Source organism: Alosa pseudoharengus, unplaced genomic scaffold (assembly GCF_046254945.1).
Source record: "Alosa pseudoharengus isolate Yale_2024_CS ecotype anadromous, Long Island Sound unplaced genomic scaffold, YU_APseudo_1.1 YU_APseudo_1.1_scf_19, whole genome shotgun sequence".
NCBI classification, from domain to species: domain Eukaryota; kingdom Metazoa; phylum Chordata; class Actinopteri; order Clupeiformes; family Clupeidae; genus Alosa; species Alosa pseudoharengus.
In genome coordinates, this window is record NW_027468657.1 from 16,502,476 (window position 1) to 16,527,277 (window position 24,802).

Genomic DNA, 24,802 nt, shown 5'->3' on the forward strand with positions numbered 1-24,802 from the left:
TTGACTTTAGCTCTGCCTTTAACACCATTGATCCACTCATCCTCTTCTCTAGGTTGCAAGCCATGAACATCAACTCAGCTCTGTGTCACTGGATACTGGACTTCCTGAGGAATAGAATTCAATCAGTCAAGGTTAACAATACAAAATCATGCCCTCTGACCCTCAACACTGGAGCGCCACAAGGCTGAGTTATCTCCTCTTCTGTTTTCCATCTACACTAATGACATGAGATCTCACCATCACTCTGTCAAAGTATTGAAGTATGCAGATGACACCACCATCATAGGCCTCATTAGTGACAATGACGAGTCCCAGTACCACAAGGAGGTGAAATGGGCTACGGACTGGTGTACTGAAAATAAGCTCCATCTTAACGCCTCAAAAACCAAAGAAATGGTTGTGGACATGAGAAGGTGGCCTAACACCAAAGCCCCGTCTATTATAGGTGAACAGCCTATAACCTTGACTGACTCCTTTAAATTTCTTGGCTCACATATCAGCCATAATTTGAAATGGGACATTAACACCACCCACCTTATCAAAAAGGCGAATCAGAGACTTTATTTCCTAAGACAACTGAAAAAGTTTCATGTCAACAAAACCCTTTTGCTGCTCTTCTACAAAGCCATCATTGAAAGCATCATCACATCTTCAATCACCGTCTGCTATGGGAGCTCTGACAGTCGCAACAAGAGGAAATTAGAGAGAGTTGTCACCAAAGCCTCCAACATCACTGGCTGTGACCTTCCATCAGTCCACTCTCTGTATGCTGAACGCAGCTTGAACCGAGCAACCAAGATCATCAGGGACGCCTCACATCCGAGCCATGATCTCTTCCAACTTCTGCCCTCTGGAAGACGCTATAGATCTCTGAAGACAGGAACGACGCGCTTCAACAACAGCTTCTACCCTTCAGCAATTAGACTCCTGAACTCCTGAAGATTTGCAACTCTACTTATTTATTTATATTTATTTAATTTATCCCCTCCCGCTATTAACCCCCCCCCCCCAAACGGACTGAGCTACAAAAAATACCACCAACATTGTTGTGTGGCAATTAAAGTTTCTATTCTATTCTATTCTAATACATTTTGGATTACTTCACAGTGATCTAACTGAAGCCCCTTGTAATCACAGTTCCCCAGATGGCGACGGTATTGCAGATGTAAATGTGTTGGTTCCAGAGGAAATTCTTTACTCTCTCAAGAGCAGAGGAAAGGCCAAATCAGCCAAATTATCTTCATCTAACCAGAAGCATGAAGGTAGACAGATCACCTGACACCTAATAGCAAGATTCTTACGTGTTAGTAAAACATGTTTATAAATAATTCTGTCACTTCTTGGCATGGCCACCAGAGGGTGCAAGAGTATCACAGACAGCTTTCGTCCTCAATCATTATCTCAGTAATCACTTGAGTTTCTCCACATTATTTGGTCATTGCATTGGTGTTTATAAAAGGATGAAACACCTAAACATCAGGAGTCAGAAATGTTATTCAGATCTCATTCTATTCATATCTGCCCTTTTTTGTCCTTAAAGAGTCATTCATGTTCCCTCATTAAAGCACATGCTTAATAACAGTTTTTCTCAGTCACTTTGGTGCATTTCACGAATCATCATTAACACTACAGCACAACAGTAAGTACATTTATCAAAAACTATTTGTGCAAATTGCACCACACAGTGGAATACCTGCAAAAGCAGGTAACCTATTCAAAATGCTTAGTTTATGTCTCCACAGCAAATGTCATGCCAATCAACATGTCAGTGCCATCAGAATGAAAAGGTATTGTGCCCATAAAAGTTATTGGCCCTATGAACAAGATAGTCAAAATGCTTAGCCATGTCGTCAATATAACAGTTTACAATTTAAGGATTTTCTCATTGATTAAAGTGATATAGCTGAATGTCTGTTGATCAGGATTAGATAACTGCTACAGGTCTTAAGACTGAGGTTTGGGTCAGTCTGCACTCAGACTCAGCATCAGAGACAGTGGTATTTACAGTCCACATATTTATAGTAAGTGTAATATTATTAACTAAGTTAGCAACTTTGTTGGTTGCAATGCAATTTCCCATTGCCAACCAACTAAGTTGCTAACAGGTTAGCAACTATGCTTTTGGGAAACGCACCCCAGAATAGTAAATAGTAAATAAATGAAAAGAATGCAGATGATCACATAAGAATGAGTTCTTGTTCAGAAAATCAGAATAGGTCCTTTGGAGTCTGAGAATAATATTTGTAACCCAATGTAGGGTTATTACTTCAAACTCCTCATGTATGTTTGCATGTTTATATTTGTTTGTGTTTTGTAAATATAAACTTCTTCAGACTTAGAGTAAAGTGGGATCTACATCATTCTATGGTCCTAAACACCAAAACATAAATACCAACTTACAGACAAAAACAGAGGCAGATGACGAGCTCATACTACATGATACTTCATTTTCGGTATATCCTTCATATTCTATTAAATGGGCGGATCTTAAAAAATGATAAGATCCTTGCTGCCATCTCCTGGCTCTTCCTGCTGCTGATGCACTCCCTCAGTGCCACCAGTGGCTTCTCTCCTCTCACCCTCACTGCCACTCTCTCATAATTTCTGCCAACCATCCAATCTGTAAGTGACCAAAACACAAACAACATTTTCACATTTGTTACTTTACAGTCATCTGCACAGAATAACACTGAATAGCATTTCAGGTAGGTGTGTGTGTGTGTGTTTGTGTGTGTGCGGTCGTGTTATCACTGTCAAATGACGTCCCTTATTGTTAATTATCTATCTTTTAATGCTAATTTTCTAAACCCCACATATATAAAATATACATGCCTGGATAAGATACTAAATGGTTTTTTAAGCCCCCACCGTTGACTTCAAGGCAGTGCTGCGACCATCGACTTCAACCTAACCCTAACCCTAGCCCAACCCAGGTAAAAAAAAACTATTAAAAGTATACTTTTTGAATTCAAATACTTTTTTTGTGTACTAAGTACAGTTTGTACTTTTTTCGTCAAATCCAAGTGTAATTAAGTGTATTTAATTATGTATTAAGTTCAACTTAATACCAACTTGACTATACTTTGAGTGTAATTAGTGTGCTAAAATGGAACAACTTCTTTCAAACTTTAAGTGTTCTTAAGTACATTATACAAAAAGAGATTTTATGAGCATTCGGAACACAGTCGCAGTACAATTTTGTAACATCCCAAGTGTATTGGAAATGTACTTAAAAGGCATTACAGTATAACTAATAATAGTGTAGTAGTGTATTTTGAATACACTCTTATCATCCTCATTTCTATTCATTTGGCATGCTTCTGTAATATTTTAAATTAACTTCAAATGTACTTCCTGACTACAATAAGTGCCTTGAAGGTTTGCAGTTATGTTAATAAAAGTATAGTCTTAAGATACTTTAAGCATTATAAAGGCATGCAATTTAAGTATAATATTAGTGTGATTTAAAATTGTACTATTAGTACTCTCCTACCTATTCTGTTACATGACCAATTACACTTTGATTATGAGAAAAACATTTTATTGACATGAATGAAAACAAAACATAATATTCATCCATAACAAAAGTAAAACATTTTTCTGAAAGTTATGGATCTCTTGAGCATTTCTTTTCAAGTTGGATGTGGTAACGCGATAAAACATGCATTTGGGCGTATTATATTATTTCACATGCATAGATTTTTCGAGTGGCTGTTTGGAGCGCTGGTCAGATTCCTCCTCGCTCACAGCATTTTCTTCCATGCTTGGGGAGCAGTTTCCGCTGAGTGTGCACGCGCAGAGAGAATTTGCGCGCACACATTTAATATCTACGTGTGTAAAATAATATATAATATAATACACCCGAATGCATGTTTCATCGCACAAGTGCTTTTTGCCACTATTGTGTCGTGATACTCTACAGCCTCATTGGTAGACCATCAATTCAAAATGCAGATTTCATGAAAAACAAAAGTTGTTTACCCTCCTAGGTGAGAGAATTTGCCCTCTAAACTTGAAATTATTTACTGGACACCCAGCCTACAAGCCAACAACTTCTAACATGGCTAAATTTGTAATGCATGATCATTTATTGCTTATTTGTTTGCAAAGTCTTCTGGCCCAGAAAGAAACCCAATGGTGGTTACGGATCATAGCTGAGGAGGAAAGGTACAGCTGGTAGAGTTGTGCAGTGAGTGAACTTCCCTCCCAACACTGAGATGTGGTGGCAAAAGCTGTGGTAGCTAGCTTCCTTACTAGCACACCATCTTCCAGTCCAAGATGCATAAAGTTTTCGGTGGCAACCCGGGGCTGGACAGCAGTCAAATGCATTGACCTTGGTATTAGAGAATTTGTCTCTGTTGTCTGTGAACAGAAAGAAGATGGACAACATTTTACAAGATAAACAATATTTTACACAGAAATCCATTGGCAATGATGAGATTAATACAGATTATCTGTACCTATTTGACATTTATCGTATTTACTTTTTATGGGTCAAATTGGTATTGACACCATCTGTTTGCCATCCTGGTATGGGTAGACCTGGCCAGGTAGTCTTTCCTTAAAGCATTGTGCACCTTGGCACCGATATGAGTGCAACCACCCTGTTTTCTACATTTGATTACCTTAGATTCCTTTGTTTCCAATACAACCGTATTATCGTTTTCGGGTCAAATGGCATTTTAAATGGGAGTCGTAGGGGCACTAGCCTACTATTTTGATGCATGAATCAAAATTATCATGCATCAAAATAGTTCTGCCCCTACGACTCCCATTCAAAATGGCATTTGACCCAGAAACGACAATACAGTCAAGCTTAACTCATTGAATGCCAAGCTGTTTTCGGGAGCTTTGTCCTAGAGTGCCAGCAATCTAGACCATTGTTGATGATTTTTGTACAGCCACAGCATATTCTGTGTTATAGCTATGAACACGTAGAATAGCTCGATTAAAAGGTGATACTTTAAGCTCTCGGTGGGTGCAAACCGTGTATTTCTACACGCCTCTGTTCCTGAGAAATCCCAAGCTAAACAGTGGCTGGTTTTCATCAAAATCGCTGTTTTTTTTTTCTAGAAATGGAGATCTAACGTCTTTCATGAAATATGAAGTGTTGCCTGTTACTTACTTCTGTAAACATTCCGGGAAGTGATCAGCGAGACCTGGCGAGACTGCCACCAAGTGATTGACCCACGAAAATGGCCTGGTTTTGACCGATCGTCATATATTTCATTTTTTATTCATCACAGAGTTCCCAAAATCACATATAAGGTGTATTAGAGTGTCTAGTTTCGTAATTAAAAAAAAAAGCTAAAAACTTAATATTACGTTTTTGGCACTCAACGCATGGGAAGGAAAAACGTAATATTACGTTTTTGGCACTCAATGAGTTAATGGTGGCGCTTCTGACTTAATTATGTTTTCAAACGAAAGTTTGACTCAGGTACATTCACAAAAAGACCCTAGGTTGCATTTTGGCTTGAGTTATGCTTTAAGAGTAATGGGGCAAGGTCCTGGATGAAGAATATTTACCTTTACTGCTGATTATTTGAGGTGTTTCGACATCTCTGTTTCAAAACTGTCCAGGAACACCTGTAAAAACATAGTTAGGCTACAGATTAAAACTAGGTAAATTACAAACACTACCATGAAATGAACTTGAATGCTCTGTCAAACACGAATAATTAAAAAAATCTAAATCTATCGCATAAACCAAGGCATAATATCAATCATGTAGCCTAAGCTTCATAGCACTAACTTAGTAGAACACCAGGTTTAATTCTCCCTCTAATATCAATGGTGGAAAAAAAACGTTCTACTTCATAAAATGCATGTAATTTGTCCTGTAGACTCATTTTAAAATATGTCTCCACGATTAAAGAAAAAAACAGCTACAATATCATTAGCATGCCTAGTGAATGTGAAGTGTGACTAGCCTAGCACCATCCTCCTTTCTGTGAGGTAGCCTAAACAACACATAATATTAAAGAACATTGGTGAACTTTAGGCAAACGTTGCTTAATAAAGAACACACTTTCTTCCATCATAGTTTGTCTAACGTTAGTGCTAGCCAATGCTTGTCAATAATCCCACAAACACAAAGCAGGCTAATGTAGTTTTCTTCATCTGGGTCGACGTTTATGACGTTAACGTTAGCTAAATTAGCTAACGTGATCTGGCATTGCTAGCTTGTACTAGCAAGGATAAAAACAAACTCTTGAAAGATTGCTAAGCCATTAATTGAACTTCTCCAAAGACTACCGAAGGTCATAAAGAGTAAGCTACATCATAATCATTTAACAATATGCTTTGGGACTCACCTGATAACGAATAACTTGGCACTTTAGATCCAACTGGCTTCAGCCCTTGTTATCTCATATGAGGAGTCCTTCTGGTTCTGTAGGACCAACGTCTCTGGCATTACTAGAATTTATGGTAGGCCTATCTTTAATTTGGACAAATCTGTAACCTTATACGGACTGCAAACGTATGCATTTTCTGGTCTCTACAGTCCATCTGTCTTGCAGATAAAGTTACAAGCATAGACTGCATAAAATAACGTTAATGTTTGCTCACACCACGTTTTGCTCGAAAGCTGCACAGATCCGCCCACTCCATTTCAAATTCAAACAGCCATGTTATTGGTCAACTGGACTGCCTATACATTTAACTGTGTTGCCTATAAATTTAACAAAATGCCACATTCATCCTCTCACAACCTCTACTACATCACAAACATATAGGCTACTACCTTACTAAGACACAAAATCAACAAAAGAAAATATATTATTTGATGAACAAAACTGATAGATCAGTGTGTCTAGGCTAGGTTATTGCACATTGACATATCAGGCCTAAAAGCTACACACATTGGTATTTTATTGATGACTATGAAACTATACCAACAATGTATTAGGCCTACCAAAAAAATATACTTTCCATAAGTACACTATATTACAACACTAAGTATTAGCAATTTAATACACTTAAACTAAATAAACTTCTTTACCATTTAAAATACACTAACAACAAAGTACACTTTTAAAAAGTACATTACAAAACACTTTGAATATTGCATAATAAGTATATTTAATTTTAGTACACTGAAGTTGAACTTAATAACATCTACTTTGAAGTATACTTTCTAAAAGTACACATTAAACATACTTTACATAAAGTACAAAAAGTGTAAGTGTAATACTTGCTTTATCCTTGCTTTATACTTCATGTACTTTAATCATATTTCTAACACACTAAAGTATACTACTTTTTTACCTGGGAACCCTAGTGCCTTCCATGCAGCGATGCCTGGGAGATGACGTTGGAGGCTTAAAACACCAAACACCGGAAAAGACTCAGAGTAAATCCTCAGCCATTACATAGGAACTGGCATAATCAGTATATAATGCCCCCTGTGTTTAGGAGAGTTACTTAGTGCACTTATAATGATGGTCAGAATGCTTGAAAATATATACCTGCATATAGATTCAGTTTTATTACTGCATCTTAATTTATATTCACACACACACACACACACACACACACACACACACATATATATATATATATATATATATATATATATATATATATATATATATATATATATATATATTCAGAGGACAGGCGGGTTCGTGCAGACAAAGGCATAATAAGGAAGGTTTCTGCCAGACAAATTCATAGGATTAAGAGAGCAGCTGCTAAAATGCCATTGCAAAGCAGCAAACAGGTATTTGAAGCCGCTGGTGCCTCTGAAGTCCCGCAAAGCTCAAGGTGTAGGATCCTCAAGAAGTTTGCAAGTGTGCATAAACCTACTCTTCGGCCACTCCTAAACAATGCTCACAAGCAGAAACTGTTGCAGTGGGCTCAGGAATACATGAAGACTCATTTTCAAACAGTTTTGTTTATGGATGAGTGCCGTGCAACCCTAGATGGTCCAGATGGACGGAGTAATGGATGGTTGGTGAATGGCCACCATGTCCCAACAAGGCTGAGACGTCAGCAAGAAGGTGGCGGTGAAATGTTTTTGGGCCGGAATCATGGGGAGAGAGCTGATAGGCCCCTTTAGGGTCCCTGACGGTGAGAAAATGACCTCGGCAAAGAGTTTCTGACTGACCACTTTCTTCCGTGGTACAAAAAGAAGAACCGTGCCTTCTGTAGCAAAATCATCTTTATGCATGACAATGCACCATCTCATGCTGCAAAGAATACCTCTGGGTCATTAAACTGCCCCCCATCTTCCCCTGACCTCAACCCTATTGAGAACCTTTGGTGCATCATCAAGCAAAAGATCTATGAGGGTGGGAGGCAGTTCACATCCAAGCAGCAGCTCTGGGGGGCTATTCTGACATTCTGGCAGCTCTGGGAGGCTATTCTGCAAAGACATTAAAGCAGAAACTCTCCAAGAACTCACAAGTTCAATGGATGCAAGAATTGTGAAGGTGATATCAATGAAGGGGTCCTATGTTAACATGTAACTTGGCCTGTTAAGATGTTTTTGATTGAAATAACTTTTGATTTAATTTATCACCTCCTAATGCTGCAAATTCAACAAATTACCATTTTTAGTTCATTACAACCTATAAAATGTCTTGAAACTCTGTTGTACTGTACATAATAATTTGGAACAGTGCATTTTGAGTTTTTTATATTTGAAAAAAATACTGTCATCATTGGGAGGTTTGTTCAATAAAATTCGAATTATACTCGGTTGATGACTTGAAAATTATGCTGACTGTCATTTGCATCAACTATTTAGGAAAATCTGAGAAAAATGTAATTTGCATAATAATTTGGATTGCAGTGTATAATGATGGTCAGAATGCTAGATAAAATATACCTGCATATAGATTCAGTTTTATTACTGCATCTTAATTTATATTCACATAAAAAGAGTTAGGGTTAGGGTTAGATTTTTGTTTTGTTTATGGATGAGTGCCGTGCAACCCTAGATGGTCCAGATGGACGGAGTAATGGATGGTTGGTGAATGGCCACCATGTCCCAACAAGGCTGAGACGTCAGCAAGAAGGTGGCGGTGAAATGTTTTTGGGCCGGAATCATGGGGAGAGAGAATCATTTATATTCACATAAAAAGAGCAAAAATCATAGGTCTTGTCCCGCTCTTGACCTGCAGCAGCTTAAAACAAATAGGAATATTAGGTGGTGTTTAACAGCCGGATTGCCTGGTGGAAGGCAAGCCTCCCTGAGCCTGCTGGTCCTGGCTCTGAGGCTGCGGTATGCAGCTGGAGAAGACCATTGTTGGGATGGCTGGAGTCTTTGATGATTTGAACTGCTTTTTTCACACACCGGTCCCTAAATATGTTCTGTAGGAGCTCACACCCACAGATCTTGGGTACTGCCTTCACAACCCTTTTGTATTGCTCTGTGGTTGTGAGCAGTGCAGTTCCCATACTAGGCAGATATAAGTATAAGTGTATAAGTATATATACTCTTTTGATCCTGTGAGGGAAATTTGGTCTCTGCATTTATCCCAATCCGTGAATTAGTGAAACACACTCAGCACACAGTGAACACACAGTGAGGTGATGCACACACTATCCTAACGCAGTGAGATGCCTGCCACAGCGGCCCTCGGGGAGCAGTGAGGGGTTAGATGCCTTGCTCAAGGGCCGTTCCTGCTGGTCGGGGTTCGAACCGGCAACCCTCCAGTTACAAGTCCGAAACGTTAACCAGTACGCCACGGTTGTATATGAAGTATAAGTTTAGTCTCCTTAGGTGGAAGAGGCGTTGTTATGACTTTTTTAACTTCCCCTGTGTGTACGTTCCATGTGAGGTCTTCTGTGATGCCCAGGCACTTAAAACAGCTTACCCTCTCCATCCACAGCAGCACCCTTGATTGTAATAGGGGCCAGCTCTGCACCCCCCCCCCCCCAAAAAAAAAGTCAACTACCAACTCCTTTGTTTTGGCCACATTGAGTCATAGGTGTTACTCCTGGCACCACTGTGACAGGTTGTCCACCTCTCTCCTGTAGGTCGTCCCATCCCCATCACTGATCAGGCCCACCAGAGTTGTGTTGGCAAACTTGATCACTAAATTGACTGATGTGTAGCAACACAGTCATATGTGTACAGGGAATAAAGGAGGGTGCTTAGGACACAGCCCTGAGGGGCTCCTGTGTTCATGGTCAAAGGAACAGAAGTGGAGCCCATCCTCACCACCTGTCGATGGTCCGTTAAAAAGTCTAGAATGAAACTGTTCAGTTTGGGGGTGAAGCCAAGGTTAGTGAGTTTGGTGACCAGTTTGGAGGGGATTATTATATTGAACTATAAATCAACAAAGAACACTCTGGAATTTGAGTTCTTATTTTCCAGGTGGGTGAGGGTGCTGTGGAGTACAGTGGATATAGTGTACGCTGTGCATCTGTTTCCACGATAGGCAAACTGATGATGGTCCAGTGTAGATGGAATTGAAGTGCATATCAGGGTTTCCATTGTCCGGTAATTACCGGACATTGGCTGGAAAAAAAATTAAATGTCCGACAAAATTAAATCTCTCCGGTCAAATTGTCCGATTTAAATTGGCTAATAATCCCGTCCCCTAACGCAATCTGAATGTGAGAATAAGCCTTACTAGGTAAGCCTATATTATACGTCCTCTGGCTATGTTTTTAAATGAACAGGCTCTACCGTTTGAAAAGTAAGCTATTAAATGAACAGGCTCTACCGTTTGAAAAGTAAGCTATTAAACAACACGCATAGCCTGCTGCATTTCAAATAGGAAGCGCACGCTTAAAACGTCCATGTTAAATACGAACAAATGAGTGAGGCGGTTCAAACATGGCCAGGCCCAGGCAGAGCCTTAAAAGTTTTTTCAGAGGCCAGGCGCGATGGATGATGATAAATTGGTAACGTCTGAAGCCTCGGATGTCCAGTCAACTCCACCACCACCAGATAAAAAGCAGAAGTGTCGGGCGTATCTGTCAGAATCAGTGACATTGGAAGTGGAGTTGCGGGGGGTGCGGCCGCTCCAAGACACTGTCATTCTCCGTGTACACTGGACATGCAAAGTGTTCTTTACCCAAAGCATACAGTAGGCCTATGCGTTCTCTGTCTATGATCTGCAGGGTTAGGGCCTCCTCGACGAGGCGATTACTGGTCAGCGGATAATTTCTGGCACAATTAAACGGTATCATTGAACCGCGGCCGAAAAAAAAAAAACTAAACATTTCCCAGAATAGGAAACATTTCTTAATTTATTGTTATCAAATAAAGAGGCCTAGCATTAGGGGGTAGTGGTGTGAGCGCTCATTCTTGTGTGTGCGCATCTGTGTAAGTTAAACAGTCACCACTGGAGATAACGTGGGTAGCAGCAACAAACAACGTAGCCTTTTTAAAACAATGAACGAAGCGGACTCTTGCTGTCCATTAAAATATACTGGCTAGATCTTGTTAGGCATGTTTAAGTTGGGCTAATGAACATATTGCATTCTATACAGCCTGATTATGTCATTCTTTAAGCTACATAGCCTGTCTGCAGTTTTCCTAAATTTGACTAATTAAGAAGGGATAATAGGATATTTGACCGGCATATCATCAAAATGCCCGGAAAACGAAACCTCTGCCGGTCACTTTGACCGGCACCATTTTTTTCTAGCGGAAACTCTGGTGCATATATAATGTTTTTATATGCCTCTCAAAATACTTGCTTAATATAGGGGTCTGGGCAACAGGACGCCTGTCATTCAAACACGTTACCTTGCTTTTCTTTAGTACTGGCACAATCATGGAAGACTTAAAAAGAGGGAAATACACAGAGAGAGGGAGAGGTTAAAGATAGATGTCTGTGAGCACGCCCGCCAGCTCTGCTGCACATGTTCTGATAACTTGGCCAGGGATCCCATCCAGACCTGCTGCTTTTCGGGTGTTTACCTTCATCCTCAGTGATAGTCAAAGCAGTGGACATGGTGGTATTGGCGGAGGATCTTTCTGGGAGTATGGTGTTAGTGGTTTCAAACCGGGCATAGAACTGGTTTAGCTCATCTGGCAAAAAGGCTGAAATAGCTGCTCCGCTAGGTCTCGCCTTAAAGTCAGATACAGTATGGAATGAATGCCCTGCCATACACTGTGTGAATCATTCCCACTGAGCTGATTCTCAATCTTTGTTTTGTATTCCCTCTTTGCTGACATAATTGCCCTGCAGAGATTACAGCGTGTCTCTTTCTCCTTCTCCTTTTTACCTGAAGCAAAGGCACTGTCCAGTGCAGTGAGGGCTGCTCTGACTGTAAACCAGGGGCGCAGGAGATATTTTGAAAGTGAGGGGGACCAAATTGTGAACACAAACCCATAGTGAGATCAGATTTCCAGATACCGGATTGCCACCTCTGGCCCACTTTCGACCATCATATTTTAAACTTGCCAGAATATTAAGATAATACCATTGATTGTTTTCAAACAATTGTTTTCACTACTTGGGCCAATGGTAGAATACTGGTCACTACTTGGGCTAATGGTAGAAAAAAGCAACATGGAATGTTGATATTTTATGAAGCCATGAATGAATCATCATGCCTATGATCCAAACATAGACTACATGATCAAATAGCCTAGTTAGACCTACTTAAATTGTCTGGTATAAACCAAATCAACTCTCCACTGTGTGTTTGCAGTTAATATTTATGCAACGTTAGAACTTAAGAAGTGTTGGCTTAACAAGTTACCAGTCCAGAACACACAGAAAATTGCAACAGAAAGTTGCCTTTATAATCAACTATTTGTTCCAACAGCATTTAAACAAAGCATTTATAAAATATCCCAAGCTTCAAAGAGCTCCCCATGTCTGTGACAGGCAGACGTGACACCGCTAAATTCTCAGCTTGTTTATACCCCAAACTGAATGCATAAGAACGCTAGGCCCATCACTCTGGGGTGTGGTAGCCTACTCTCTGGGATTTATGCACCAAGGTAACTGAAGTATCCAATTTGTGTCTTGAAATTATGTTTGAAATAAATGTCTAAGAACAAAAACGTTGATAGACTTGTATTTTATAGTTAGGCTAGTGAAAACGAGTTGATAAGTAGGCTAGTTGAGTTTGTTATCATAAACATAACAACGTCATGTTGAGCAGGAGGAGTTGAGCACCAGGCTACCATAAATCCTCAAATTATGCCCGGGATTGATTCTATTTATAGCAGGACAAATAAAGGCAGGTTCCCATATACAAGACGGGGTAACAATTGCCTACCACACCAACAATTGCCATCAGTCCACTATAAGACATTGTTCGATTTAAGTCAATGAAATAACCTCTTCTTAATATTTTATTATATGTTGTATTGTATTGTATTGTGTTGGTTGGATTAATAGCCTACGGTTGGCAAAGAAAAGTCGTTTTCCTACCATGGGTCTCCAACAAACGTTCTCAAGCTCATTCTCTTGCCGCCCCTTTCGAGCTAATTGCCAGAGGCTGAAGCCTACTACATTTAAACACAATTGTTGCGACTCAAGGCATTCCAGCCTACGAATTTTATTTAAAAAAAAATACTAAATCATGCATAATTAAACAATAACTCAATTTAGGCTACTTGGCTATGCAAAAAGGTTTCCATTACAGCACAACCCCTATTCAATGAAGGGCTGCCTTGTCTCGCAATAAACAGCAGTGGAAATCCCGACACTTTTTCAACTGTATGAAATTTAACAGTGAACCATCAAATATCTTCCAGATTTCAGTGCCCATCAGTCCCAACATTTAGCAATATAATCAAACAGTCCAAAAGTACATTAAATCCCAAACCAAACCGAAAATGCTTTTGATAGCCTACGGGTATGCATGCCACTCCAAACGAAATGCATGTCTAAAGCCTGCCTCGAATACCAGCCTGCCTCAAATAAAGATGATGATAAATGATTTATGCTAAGCAAGTAGCCTGGATTATTTTATGATTGTTAGTAGACAAACTGGCTTCAGATATCCAACAGAGTGAATATGAGATTGTGCAGTCTTACAGTACTGTAGATGGCTGTGGTCAGGGGCGTCATGCAAGCCAAAATTCAGAGGGGGCACAATCAGGCAATTTTTTTCGGGGGGGGGGGGGGTCATGTTAGAGGGGGGCCGGAGATTTCTCCCCCTGGACATTTTGAAATTCTGGCTGCTAAACATACCATTTCAATGCAGTTTGGAAGGGACAGAAAATACCTTAACAGAGCAAGCAGCAACCCTCATCTATCTGAGGAGAAGACTAAGCTAAAGTATCTATTTTGTAAGTTAATGTAAAACACATAGGTTGGTGAAAGAACTATAAGATCAAATTCAGCTTATTAAAGTGTAAGCTCATTAAAGAATGTTTAGACACACACATTTACACTTAGGCGTACTACACATGATTTTAAAAACAGTACCATTGCAGTTGTTATGATTTGATTGATATGTGACCTAAGAACAATCGTACATTTACAAAGTTGCTGAGGTCTGACTTTGTGGTGCTCGGAAATTAAATTAGTTTAATCTTAATTCATGTGATGAAGGACTTTGAACGAAGTTTGACAGGTTTCAGTGCTGAGTAAGGTTAACATATATATTTGAATATTTTACTACTAGTAATATATTTTTCATTACCATTATGGCAAGCAATAGGCTAGGCCTACCTCATTTGTAAGTTGCTACCTGCAAATCATGAGCAAGTGACCTGATAACCTAAGTTATGAGGACATGAGAGAGACTATTATACTTTCTTGCCCTCTACATCACGGTCATAGCGATCCTATTTATATAAAACAACTTTAGGCCTCCTTTTAAAAGGGTATCCCTTTTCACAACATGGATTAGCTGCCACATACGTGAAGAGAACAAGTGGAGATTGAGAAACATCCAACGCAATGCCTTGGTAGGCCTAATGTTATTAGGCTGCAAATTTAACACCCTTGTTTCTATGAAACTGGAAACAATTGAACCAGGACACTTTGCCAAATATTTGTAATATGTGTATGAGTAGCCTAGGCTACGTTACACTGACACCATGTAGGCTAACGTTAACGCAATGCTCTGAATTCGCGGCCAACATCAAATCCATAGTTCTAACTATTTGATCGCCAAGTCAAAATTTCCTGGTCAACCACAAATAATTCCACTACTTTTTATTGCTTAGCTAGACTACTTACCACTTCAACACCATTGACTGTATCTGTTTAAACTGTAACTGTAACAGTTCAAACTGTAGCGTTAACTGTAACAGTTCAACACAAGCAAAACATTGCGAGCTCAATGCGCGTGTGAGTTGTTACGGGAACATACACAGACACCAATTTTAGGAAAAGGGCTGATGTTGACCGGTCTTCTGCTATTTTGGTACGGTTTATTACACATCCAGAAAAATGCATTTGAGTCGTTATAGGCTCTGGCTTATTATGGAGCATAATAGGAACAAAGTTATGATCAAAAAATCCGAGGGGGCACGTGCCCCCTTTATTTCAATGGGCATGACGCCACTGGCTGTGGTTAGTGATGTGATGCTGTTAATGGGGAGTTTTACAGTTGTGATACATGAAATGAATTTCCCCTTGGGGATCAATAAAGTATCTATCTATCTATCTATCTATCTATCTATCTATCTAAATGCAGTCTAGTGACTATAGACCGGTTTCAGGTCCCTAAAAAAGTTTAAAACGCCTATTTATATTTACCAGTATTTCTGTACACTATTCCACATTACATTATGTCAAATACTTGTACTCACCACAGGGTCTATAGTTTATAGTTAGGATCTTTCTCTAGAGCAGATATCCTCTTAACTGAGTCTCCTAGTTTATTCTTTTTCAGCTGCAGCTCTCTCAGGTCTGAGACGTTTAATGTCCGAGATGAATCACGAGCAGCACAACCTTCTTCTGTTATGTTGGTGTAATTAAGCCTGTAGAGAGGGACAGAGAGGGAGCAGAACAAAAACAGTGAAAAAAGTTTTAAGATGTAAAAAATCTATGCACGCAAACAAACCAAACACATGCACACCACACACACACACACACACACACACACACACACACACACACACACATATATTTTCAAAGCATGATCCTGTTATCCAATGAGAGAGAGGGGGGTCAGACAGGTCGCTAAAGAGACAGAAATGACAGCTTGACCGAAGGGTGGACAGAGGAGGGGTTTATATGCATTGTGGAAGTGATCCAAAGTGTTATTACCACGACTTTTCATCTGGATATGCTGAACATATATTGGAAGCACGTTCTTTAAAGAGGCCTGGTTAAAGTCTCCCATTACGATGGAAGCTGCCTCTAGATGTTTATTTTCCATGTTGCTGATGGATTTGTCCAGTACTTTCAGTCCTGATTACTACATTGTAAGCATCTCTAAGTCCTGTAAGGCTTGGCCTGTTTATCGTTGTTCTTAGTCCATACATGCCCTCCTTTGTGCATTTTGGATAATGTTCCAGATTAAAATGCACATTCATCTAGCACCTCTCTGTATCTGAGACATTTGTCTCCTAGCACTAAGTGGACTGTGTGTCAGCCAAAGGTCTATAAATGAAGCTGTTGGTTAGCTGCATGCAACTAGTCACTAGACTGCATTTCATGTATCACAGTAATGAATGCTGGTAGTAAACATATTCTGTTACATATTAGGCATAGAGGAGAATAGTCCACTTAAACTTTTGTTTTATGAGTTGCTGTGTTATAGCCCTACAACACCAGGTTACATTTACATTGTAATTATAAACTTTATTAAGTTGTAACCAGAGGGTTGAAGCAGAGCAGTTAGTAATCAAGGATCTTTGTTGTAACCCTCCACTGCTGTTTCTTTGGTTAGACACTGGGTGTAATGACTAAGGATAAGGGGTTTGCTCTTTGAAACACAGTTTCTGTCATGTCAATGTGAGTCTGGGTTAATGGGTAGTAGTACACTTGAAAGAAATGCAGGAAAAGTAAGTGTACTACCATCAATATTTCTGTTTCATTACTCACTATTTCATATTCCATTATTTTACTTGAATGCCATCAGTATTTCTGTACACTATTCCACATTACATTATGTCAAATATTTGTCCTCACCCCAGGGTCTGTAGTTTATAGTTAGGATCTTTCTCTAGAGCAGAGATCTTCTTAACTGAGTCTCCTAGTTTATTCCTTTTCAGCTGCAGCTCTCTCAGCTGTGGGACGTTTGATGACAGAGCTGAAGCAAGAGCAGCACAACCTTCTTCTGTTATGTTGGTGTTACTAAGCCTGTAGAGAGGGACAGAGGGGAAGCAGAAAAAAACAGTGAGTATTTAAGACGTAAAAACCCTATGCACACAAACAAACCAAACATGTGCACACCACACACACACACACACACACACACACACACACACACACACACACACACACGCACACGCACACACACACAGACACACACAATATATTTTCAGAGCATGATTCTGTTATCCAATGCGAGAGAGGGGGTCAGACAGGTCGCTAAAGAGACAGAGAGGAGAACAAAAAAATTCTATGTACTAAACTCTGACCTTATAAATGGAAAAGTATTCTGGAAGACACCTCTGGTACTATCATTGTGTGTATTTTCTTTAATTGCATGCTACTGTACATGCTTTAAAGACTAGGTACGTCTATACTGGAATATCCTGTCTGTCATTTTGACTATTAGGTTATGTTTTTACTACATCATACACTCATCAGTTTACTTACAGCAGTTTGTGCATTTTCTTTAATTGCATGTTACTGTAAAGCTGTGCTGTATAGAATAGGTACATCTATACTGGAATTCCCTGTCCCGCCATTCTGAGTTTATTTAACTAAATCATACACTCATCAGTTTACTTACTGCAGTTTCTGTAGTTTACAGTCTGGATTCTCCAGCAGAGCAGAGATGTGCTTCACTCCTGAGTCTTCAAGTTTATTCCAACTCAGATTTAGCTCTATCAAGTGTGAGGGGTTTGATGTGAGAGCTTTAGTCAGATGAGCACAGCCTTCTTCTCTTATGTTGTTGTAATAAAGCCTGTAGGGAGAGAGGTGGGGTGGGGTGAGTGGCATCCATTACTGACTCCATATGTAGAGTTACGACTCGGCAGAAAATGAAGACTTCAGAGTATTCTGATTGTTCAGCTCTCCTTGATGATGCACCTGTAGGGAAACATTCCTCTCATTAATAAACTGAAAAGTAAATATTGGTGATTGTTGAAAATATGAATGTTTTGATATGTTTTTCCTTCTAAATAAAACACTGTATCACTGTATTCATTACTCTACTGCTGTAATGTTTAGAGTGTTCTCCCTACAGGGATGCAAACGCATGTGTGGTGAAAAAGGAGAGTACCACGGTTATGTTCATGGACTTTGATTCAGTTTTCCTACCGTTTTAATAAACAACACATGCAATTGCGTGATTAAAATGAGGAATTGTTTTCAGTAATTTTCTTGGAATTCCCACATAGATACTACGCCTAGGTTACATAAAAAAACATTGTCGGTTACTATGTCTATGACTAGTTAGTACTTTGTTACTGATAAGCTCATAGGTTAGGCGTAAATAATTTTATTATTGTACGGTTCTGGATGATCACAGGCAGATGGCAGCGCCAGATTTACTGCAGAGGTAAGATAGCCTAACCTGACTTTCGCCAGATGAATTTCGTTTCGCCTAGCTCCGCCTAGCTCCACTCACATCCATCTGGGATCGCTTCCATTGGGAGTGATTTCGGCACCAGATTTTATGGTAGAGCCAATTAGGACGCAGGGCGTCATAGATGTGACGTATCCAAATCATATGCATGGATTTTTGATAAGGCCCAGCCTTCTGAAACACCTCTCCAATGGATCGATCCCAGATAGATGAGTGGAGCTAGGCGGAACTAAATTCATCTGGCGAGAATCAGGTTAAAGATAGCCTAGTGCGAACTGAGACAGTTGCTTCCTAACGGAGTGAGTGTGAGAGTGTGAGCCTATATTTTCTTAGCTGCTACCAGAGAGACAGGCTACATCTACAGCTCCTTTGCTACATGATGAAATATTATCATGAGAGACAGAAGCACCGGACATTAACCAGTAGGCCCTTATGAGAAACGCTGCTGTGGTTCCTCTGGTAGCCTGCTTTAAATGACGTGAAAAAATCGCCAGAAAGTATCCCTGATTATCAGACCCTCTCAACCCCCCCCCCCCGCAAAAAAAAAAAAAAAAACTCTTTGGATCTGCATGATTCACACAAGTCACTCAAACTGACGTTAAAAAAGCGGGAGGTAGGGCTGGGATAAACAATTATTTTTTAAACGATTCATTTTTATTTTTTCGAAGCATCAATTAATCTAACGATTCATGTTTTTAGTCCGATTTGATTTGATTATCTTCCCATTAATTGACTAATAGCAATTTATACATGTTGATTTACATATCTGAATGAAAAAAACTTGAATTCCTTAATACTGCAATATATGTTTATTGCTCTTAAAATTCCAAAATAAAAGACTATACAAGTGCAAAGTAATGCATTCTTAGTCAGAGGTAGCATTCAAAAAGTTCAGTAGTGTATAGGTCTAATTGAGTGCCTGTCACTTTAAGATGTTCGTGAGGGAACCCTTGCAATTTAAACACAGTTAAATGGCTGTGCTGATGTGTGGATGCAATTCATAATGTAGTTAGTTCAAATAACAGTTCATACTTCTCCTTGGGACAAGCACTTTTGAGTCTTGGAAAACACTTTTCCATTTACATCGGGATTTTGCACTCATTCAGTGTCAGAGTCAATAAAATGAGCCCTGCACGAGTAACGAAATTGATAAGCAGCTGTAAGTAAGCACGCTAAACTCGACATCCAAACAGTATTCTAACGTTAGCTTTGAGATATTGCTTGATTGCATAACTTAACTTAGTTTAGTCTCCTCAATGTACTATGTTGTGATAAGACCTTAGCAGAGTTAACTTTAATGCAGCAGTTTTGAAATTTGAGCAGCATGGTCATGATGCTAAGCGGATTTAACATCTGCCATCTGTATTTTTCTGTGTTTTCCCACCAGGCTCTTTTATGCATAGTATGCTTAAGTATGCACTGGTTAGATGTCATTATGTGCAAATCAATGCAAGTTTTAGAATGACAAATATTAATACTACATCATTTCAAGGCTAGCCTAGGCCTATTTGATGTGCTATCTTTCCACGCTCCCACGTTTTACCCTGCATTCTTTCAAAACACCTGCTGCATCGTATTTACGTTCATGCATGTCAGAAAGATTGTGATTAACTTTGCATGAAAATCATTTGTATATGTCAAACAAATGCCCATTTGCAGCATTGCTTGCAGCTATTTCTTGAGTAACATGGTCAGTTCGCGTTTGCTGGAGAGGTTTATGTTACTCTTGTCTAGAGTCTAGTGCAAAACAGCATGGTGCTTCATAACAGCTATCGCGGTTAAATTATAGGATATTGAGTTAATTTTGCGGTGATGGCTTGTTAGAGTGTGCTGGTAGTGTTAAGCTACACAACCATTATGCTACTGAACTCCGGCACAAACAACCTGTATCAGCTGTCTGTGTTTTTCCACAAAGCTCTTATGCAATCCATGCATAACTATGCATTGGTTAGATGCCATTCTGTGAAAATCCATTACCATCATTTACTTTCTTTGACATTGCATTCAAATATGTCTGACTGTTTGTAGGACACCTTTGATGAGACACAGTTTGAGAGTCACAGAGTTGATGGTGTTAAGCAGCTCAAGCTGAATGCCATCCCAACACTGTTCGTCTTTACCCCACCGACACCGCCCAGCAGACCCACCAAACGAATGAGGACCTCCACTTCCTACTGACACACACATGATGTAGAACACACATGCATGAGGAGCTCCACTCACTCGCACTCACATGATGTAGGAACACACACACACACACACACAAGGACCTTGACTCAGACCGCATAATCGTAGGCCTGCCACTCTTCCATGTCACCTGAAGAAGTACCAAGAATGTATTCAGAATGTATTATACCGGTATGCTATATGATTGTCTAATACAAAATGTATACTTTTACCATAATATTCAAGATCTGTTTAATGGATCTTCCCTGATTTTACTGTTGTAATTTAAATAAGATTTTTCCTGTTGGAGGATCTTCCAGAGTCTCTTGTTTAAATGTTGTACAAATTATTGCGTTATGCTAGGATTTGTACAGTGATCTGACTTATGTCTTAAAGATGGCGCCCATGATTTCAGTTTTCGGAACTCTCTCTATATATGGCTCTGAGGAAAGGCTGTGTGCATAAAAAGCGCAGCTCAATGAAAGGATTTTATCTTATCTTTAATTGAAATAGTACAACAAAGAACATCAATACGTGGCGGCCGGTTATGCGTGACGAATATGCGTGACGCATATTTTGTGTCGACGTATTTTTTTCGTCGACGTCATCGATTATGTTGACGCATTGTCCCAGCCTTACGGTGGGTTTCCACACAGCGAAACACCTCGCAATTTTCGGCCAGCGAAATTTCGCCTCGGGGGCGTGACGGCGAAACCGCTAACCTTTTGACTGCAGTGTCTAGCCAGTGGTGGCAAGCGAGCTAATTAGGCTAATCAGCTAATTCAAACGTTTAAGTACTTAATGAAGATATCCAGGAGTCTTTATGCCTCGACTAAGTTGATGTTGCCTATAAACAACAATTCATGTTCATAGACCAACAAGGTCAATGAATAATATATTTCATACCTGTGTTGCAGCATGTAGCCTAGCTGTCTAGCTAGGTTTACAATGCAATCCATAGTCCTAAAATACTAGCATTTCGCCTGTCAGCTAGCTAAAAAGATTGAGTGCTTAAACTAACATATATAGTGGTCTATTTAGTGGTGTATGTGCTCTGACTAAGTTTGTGTGTTCGTGTAGAAACATTTTAATCACATACAAATTTTCATGTTACAGCTCAGGTAGTCTCCGCCATCTTGGTCAGACTTTTTTGTAACTCCCGCCTCTAAACACAAAGACGCGGACCTGATTGGTTCTCGAATGGTCCTCATTTAAATAAAGTTAAACTTTGGCCAACTTTGTTTCGCCTGCCTCGGCGATTCGCAACCAGGGCGAATTTCGTCTCCTTTCAACCTTAATTAGAGCGACGTGAAATTTCGGTGTGTGGAAACACACCGTTAGCGGGTGGTGCCGAAAAGCGCATTGTTCCCTCCCTCCCCACATCCCTGTCCCTACTAGTACATAAGACTGTTTTTCCTTTTCACTGAATTCTAAGCCTAAAAAAAACCTATGCACACAAAGAAAGAAACAAAACGATCACACACACACACACACACACACAAACACACTTCTGGATGGAGTTTTGCATGAGATGTATGCTGCAGTCTTCAGAGCATGGTCCTGTTAGTGATCCAATGAGAGAGAGGGGGGTCAAATAGGCCGGCAGAGACAGAGAGGAGAAAGAGACACATTCTGGGCCAGATGTACGTACATTTGCAAACGTAGCGGTACCTGCGTCATGGACACACCGCAGATTGCGAACGCTGTCAGACCCAAGTTTCCGTCGTATTTATCAATCGTTCAATCCTTAGTGTAAACTGCGCCTTTCTCTGCCTTTCTCTGCCCATAAGCGCAATTTATGAACGTCCACAACTGAATGGCAGCGCCTACATACAAGCGCAGTTGAATGAAGTTAACTGATGACGACATTAAAAAGAATCAAACGTTTAGCGAACATGAAATAATACCATACATGATAAGATGTAAACAAGCAGGGAGATAATGACGTGAAAGTGAAAGTAAGACATTCGAAAGGCCAACGAAAGTTAAGGTTCCTTTTGATAGTACAAATACTTTCACCACAAAAACTGGTGCTCTAAATAGCGATTCTGATGTCTTTGAAAGGTTCTCTTATTGACACATTGAACTGCAATTTGGATTAACACCTGCTTTTACAAGGCGGAAGTATTTATGCGCAGAATAGACATGCGCTTTCAGGAGCAGTCTTTGTACATACCGCGGAATACATAACTAGGCGCTATTTACTATTCCCCTCCCATCTTTTTACGCTAAACTCCCACTTTCCCCTGGATCCTCCCATGAATGCATATGCATGACATGACAAACGCAATCTGCCACTCTCAGCTCCCGCGACAGGCAGTTTGTGCTTTTGCATCATTGCGGCCTGTTTGTACATACCTCGCAATGATTTTACACGCACATTGCGAAACAAATACGCCTGAAGTGGGCGCAAAAGCGTCAGTACATCTGGCCCTCTGTGTACTAAACTCAGAATTTAAAAATGCAAATGCTATTAAAGGGTTCTGTAAGACACAGATGCTACAATCAATGTGTATTTTCTTTAATTGCATGTTACTGTAAATCTGTGCTGTATAGAATATGTACATCTATACTGGAATTACCTGTCCTGCCATTCTGACTATTAAGTTATGTTTATTTTACTACATCATCAGTTTACTTACTGGAGTTTCTGTAGTTTACATTCTGGATTCTCCAGTAGAGCAGAGATGTGCTTCACTCCTGAGTCTCCAAGTTTATTCCTACTCAGATTCAGCTCTATCAGGTGTGAGGGGTTTAATGTGAGAGCTTTAGTCAGATGAGCACAGCCTTCTTCTCTTATGTTGTTGTTATCAAGCCTGTAGGGAGAGAGGTGGGGTGGGGTGAGTGGCATCCATTACTGACTCCATATGTAGAATTACGACACGGCAGAAAATGAAGACTTCAGAGTATTCTGATTGTTCAGCTCTCCTTGATGATGCACCTATAGGAAAATATTCCTCTCATTAATAAACTTGAAATTAAATATTGGTGATTGTTGAAAATATGAATGTTTTGATATGTTTTATATGTTATGTTATATTAAAACACTGTATCAATATTAATTACTTTATTGTGATGTTTTGAGAGTGTTCTCCCTACTAGTGTACAAGACTGCTCTTCCTTTTCACTGAATGAAGCCTTAAAAGCCCTATGCACACAAAGAAACTAAACGACCACACACAACACACACACACACACTTCTGGATGGAGTTTTGCATGAGTTGCATATGCTGTACTCTTCAGAGCATGGTCCTGTTAGTGATCCGATGAGAGAGAGGGGGGTCAAACAGGCCGTCAGAGACAGAGAGGAGAAAGAGAAACATTCTGTGTACTAAACTCAGATGCAAATGCTACTAAAGGTCTCTGGAAGACACAGCTGGTACTATCAATGTGCATTTTCTTTAATTGCATGTCACTATAAAGCTGTGCTGTATACAGTGGGCATTACTTTCAAATGGGCACTTCAGACGCGCATTACGTGACCTGAAGGTACGTGAAACTTTAGTACCACTTTCAGCCACTGTGCATCGCTCTGCCACTGTACGTTGCTCTATCAGTAGCCTGCCTGCCGCCCCTTCTGAAAAAGCAGGAGGCTACCTTTAAACATAATTGTTGCCGAGAGAAATCCCAGCTACGAATTCAATAACAAAATAAATCATGCATAATTAAAAATGACCTCGATTTAGGCTACTTGGGTATGGCATAAGGATTGGCTACACAGTGGTTAACGAAAATCGAAATCTGCTTTTGATAGCCTACCGGTGCCGCTCCACAAAACAAAAAAATATCTTAATTTGCTGTCTACGTTATTGTCAGTGTTGGGGGTAATGCATTACAAAGTACAATACAAATTTCAGTAATTCGTTACAGTTACTGGATAACTGTAATGTCCATTCCTGCGTTACTCTTGATATCTCTAATATATTGACTTGTTGTTTCCATAGGCATGCAGTGATTGCTTATTGAAAATATAGATTAGCCTAGACACATTATTTCATTGTAGAGATATGCGCATGATAGAGCACACATTCTCTCTTTGCACCGCTCTCCC

At 39.8% G+C, this 24,802-nt stretch overlaps 1 protein-coding gene across 2 annotated transcripts in view; it reads right to left on the reverse strand.

Moving 5' to 3' along the window:
• Positions 1–1,009: 1,009 nt before the first annotated feature.
• LOC143132392 (uncharacterized) overlaps positions 1,010–24,802 on the reverse strand; it is a 151,276-nt gene continuing 127,483 nt past the window's right edge. For both annotated transcript variants that reach the window (XM_076291874.1, XM_076291873.1), the window contains 5 exons: positions 23,394–23,567; positions 17,788–17,961; positions 17,019–17,189; positions 15,692–15,862; positions 1,010–2,620 (listed from right to left, as the gene is read on the reverse strand). In XM_076291874.1, the coding sequence (XP_076147989.1) occupies positions 15,700–15,862; positions 17,019–17,189; positions 17,788–17,961; positions 23,394–23,567 (682 nt within the window). In that variant the 3' untranslated portion in view covers positions 1,010–2,620; positions 15,692–15,699. The remainder of the gene's footprint in view (positions 2,621–15,691; positions 15,863–17,018; positions 17,190–17,787; positions 17,962–23,393; positions 23,568–24,802) is intronic.